The 1,642-nt window shown below is 48.3% G+C and overlaps 1 protein-coding gene across 1 annotated transcript; it reads right to left on the bottom strand.

Annotated features, from left to right (window-relative positions):
- Positions 1-214: 214 nt before the first annotated feature.
- LOC141027938 (uncharacterized) lies at positions 215-1,201 on the bottom strand. Its single transcript, XM_073505592.1, has one exon. The coding sequence runs from the start codon at positions 1,199-1,201 to the stop codon at positions 215-217; it is 987 nt and encodes a 328-aa protein (XP_073361693.1).
- Between the last annotated feature and the right edge of the window lie 441 nt (positions 1,202-1,642).

The following is a 1,642-nucleotide window of genomic DNA, read 5'->3' as shown; positions in this document are numbered from 1 at the left end:
GCAACTTATGTTTATCCACGAATCCCCTTGATATGAATGAATGTGATGCACCAGTGTAAAAAAGAATGAGTGCTGGAAATGAATTTACCAAGAACTTACCAATCACTGCGTCAGGCTGCTCATAGACCTCCTCCACATTGACATGATTCACATGCCCCTTAGTGAAAGGATTAGGCTTCTTGCCTCCAGAATTCCCATTTCCATTCCCATTCTGCTATTCGGGACAGTCATTGGAGTAGTGCCCTGTCTTCTTGCATTTGAAGCAAGTGATGTGACTCAGATCTTTCTTCATTGGTGTAGAAGAGTTGAAATGCTGCTGGTTGCCATTCCCTCCATTGCCATTGCCATTTCCATGCTTGTGACCATGGTGGTTGTGTCCATTTCCTCCATGCTGAATGTGGCCTCCATGGTTATGATGATTCCCCCCAAACTTGCTAGTGCATGATCCAGAACTTCCTGAGTACGGGCTGTAGCGGGGTTTCTGTTGAACTCCAGAGTTATACTTCCTGTGACCGTACTTCCTCTTACGATTCTCCATCTGCTGGTGCTTGCCTTCGAGAATGGTAGCCTTATCAACCAGCTCCTGATAGTTCGCAAAGGTCGCCACAGTCAACTGAACTCCCAACTCATCGTTCAGTCCCTCCAGAAACTTCTCTTGCTTGGCTGCATCAGTGGCCACGTCCTCTGGGGCATAACGGGCCAACTTACTGAACTCATCAACATACTGGGATATCGTGCGTCCTCCCTGGCGCAAGCTGCGGAACTCCTTCTTCAGACTCATGGCTCCAGCTGAGACATGAGCAGTGCGGAACGCTTGCTGGAACTGAGTCCAAGTCACACTCTCCAAGGGGTATGTGGTGGTGTAGTTCTCCCACCAAGCAGCGGCCGGGCCATCCAGCTGATGGGCGGCAAACTTCACCTTCTCAGCATCATTGCATCCTGCCGTGGCCAACTCCCTTCCTATCTTGCGGAGCCAGTCATCTATGACAATCGGCTCCGTGCTATTGGAGAACACGGGTGGGTTCAGCCTCAGAAAACGGGTAAGACTGTCAACTGGGGGTGGCGGCGGTGGGTTGTTGTTGTTGTTGTTGTTGTTCTGGTTCTGGTTCTGAATGAGCATCTGCATAAGAGCATTCTGCTGCTGGATCAATTGCGTGAGCTCCAGCGGAAAGTTGAATCCGGGGTCACGTCTTGGAGGCATCTGATGGGTTTAGAGTGGATGAGGAGTTAGAATAGAATCAGGCCTAGTGAGTAAAATCACACTACCCATATGCACATGATAGCAATAAAACTTCAAACCACTCCAATTCAATTCCAATCAAAGAGGTTCACAAGAACAATCAAACCTAAGGTAAGCCATGTCACAAGATTTGACAAGGTCTTACAAATGAAGTAAAACTAATCGGATAACGAAATCTAACTCTCATGGTGGTATAAAATCTAACTCTCATCGGACGAAGAGCAGTCAACCATGTTGACATCAGGTGTCCTTGCATCACTGTCTGTGTCGTCATCTCCAAGCTCATCATCCTGGTCCTTGTCCTGGCTGACGTAATCTCCATAAGTGATCCTCCTGGATGTTTTCTCCCTCATCCAGCTTCTCCTCGGCCTCCTCAAGATCAAGCTTCAGGTCGTCGATCTT

The sequence above is a fragment of the Aegilops tauschii genome, chromosome 1 (assembly GCF_002575655.3).
Source record: "Aegilops tauschii subsp. strangulata cultivar AL8/78 chromosome 1, Aet v6.0, whole genome shotgun sequence".
In the NCBI taxonomy this organism is placed as follows: Eukaryota; Viridiplantae; Streptophyta; class Magnoliopsida; order Poales; family Poaceae; genus Aegilops; species Aegilops tauschii.
This window is presented reverse-complemented; position numbering and strand designations above follow the sequence as displayed.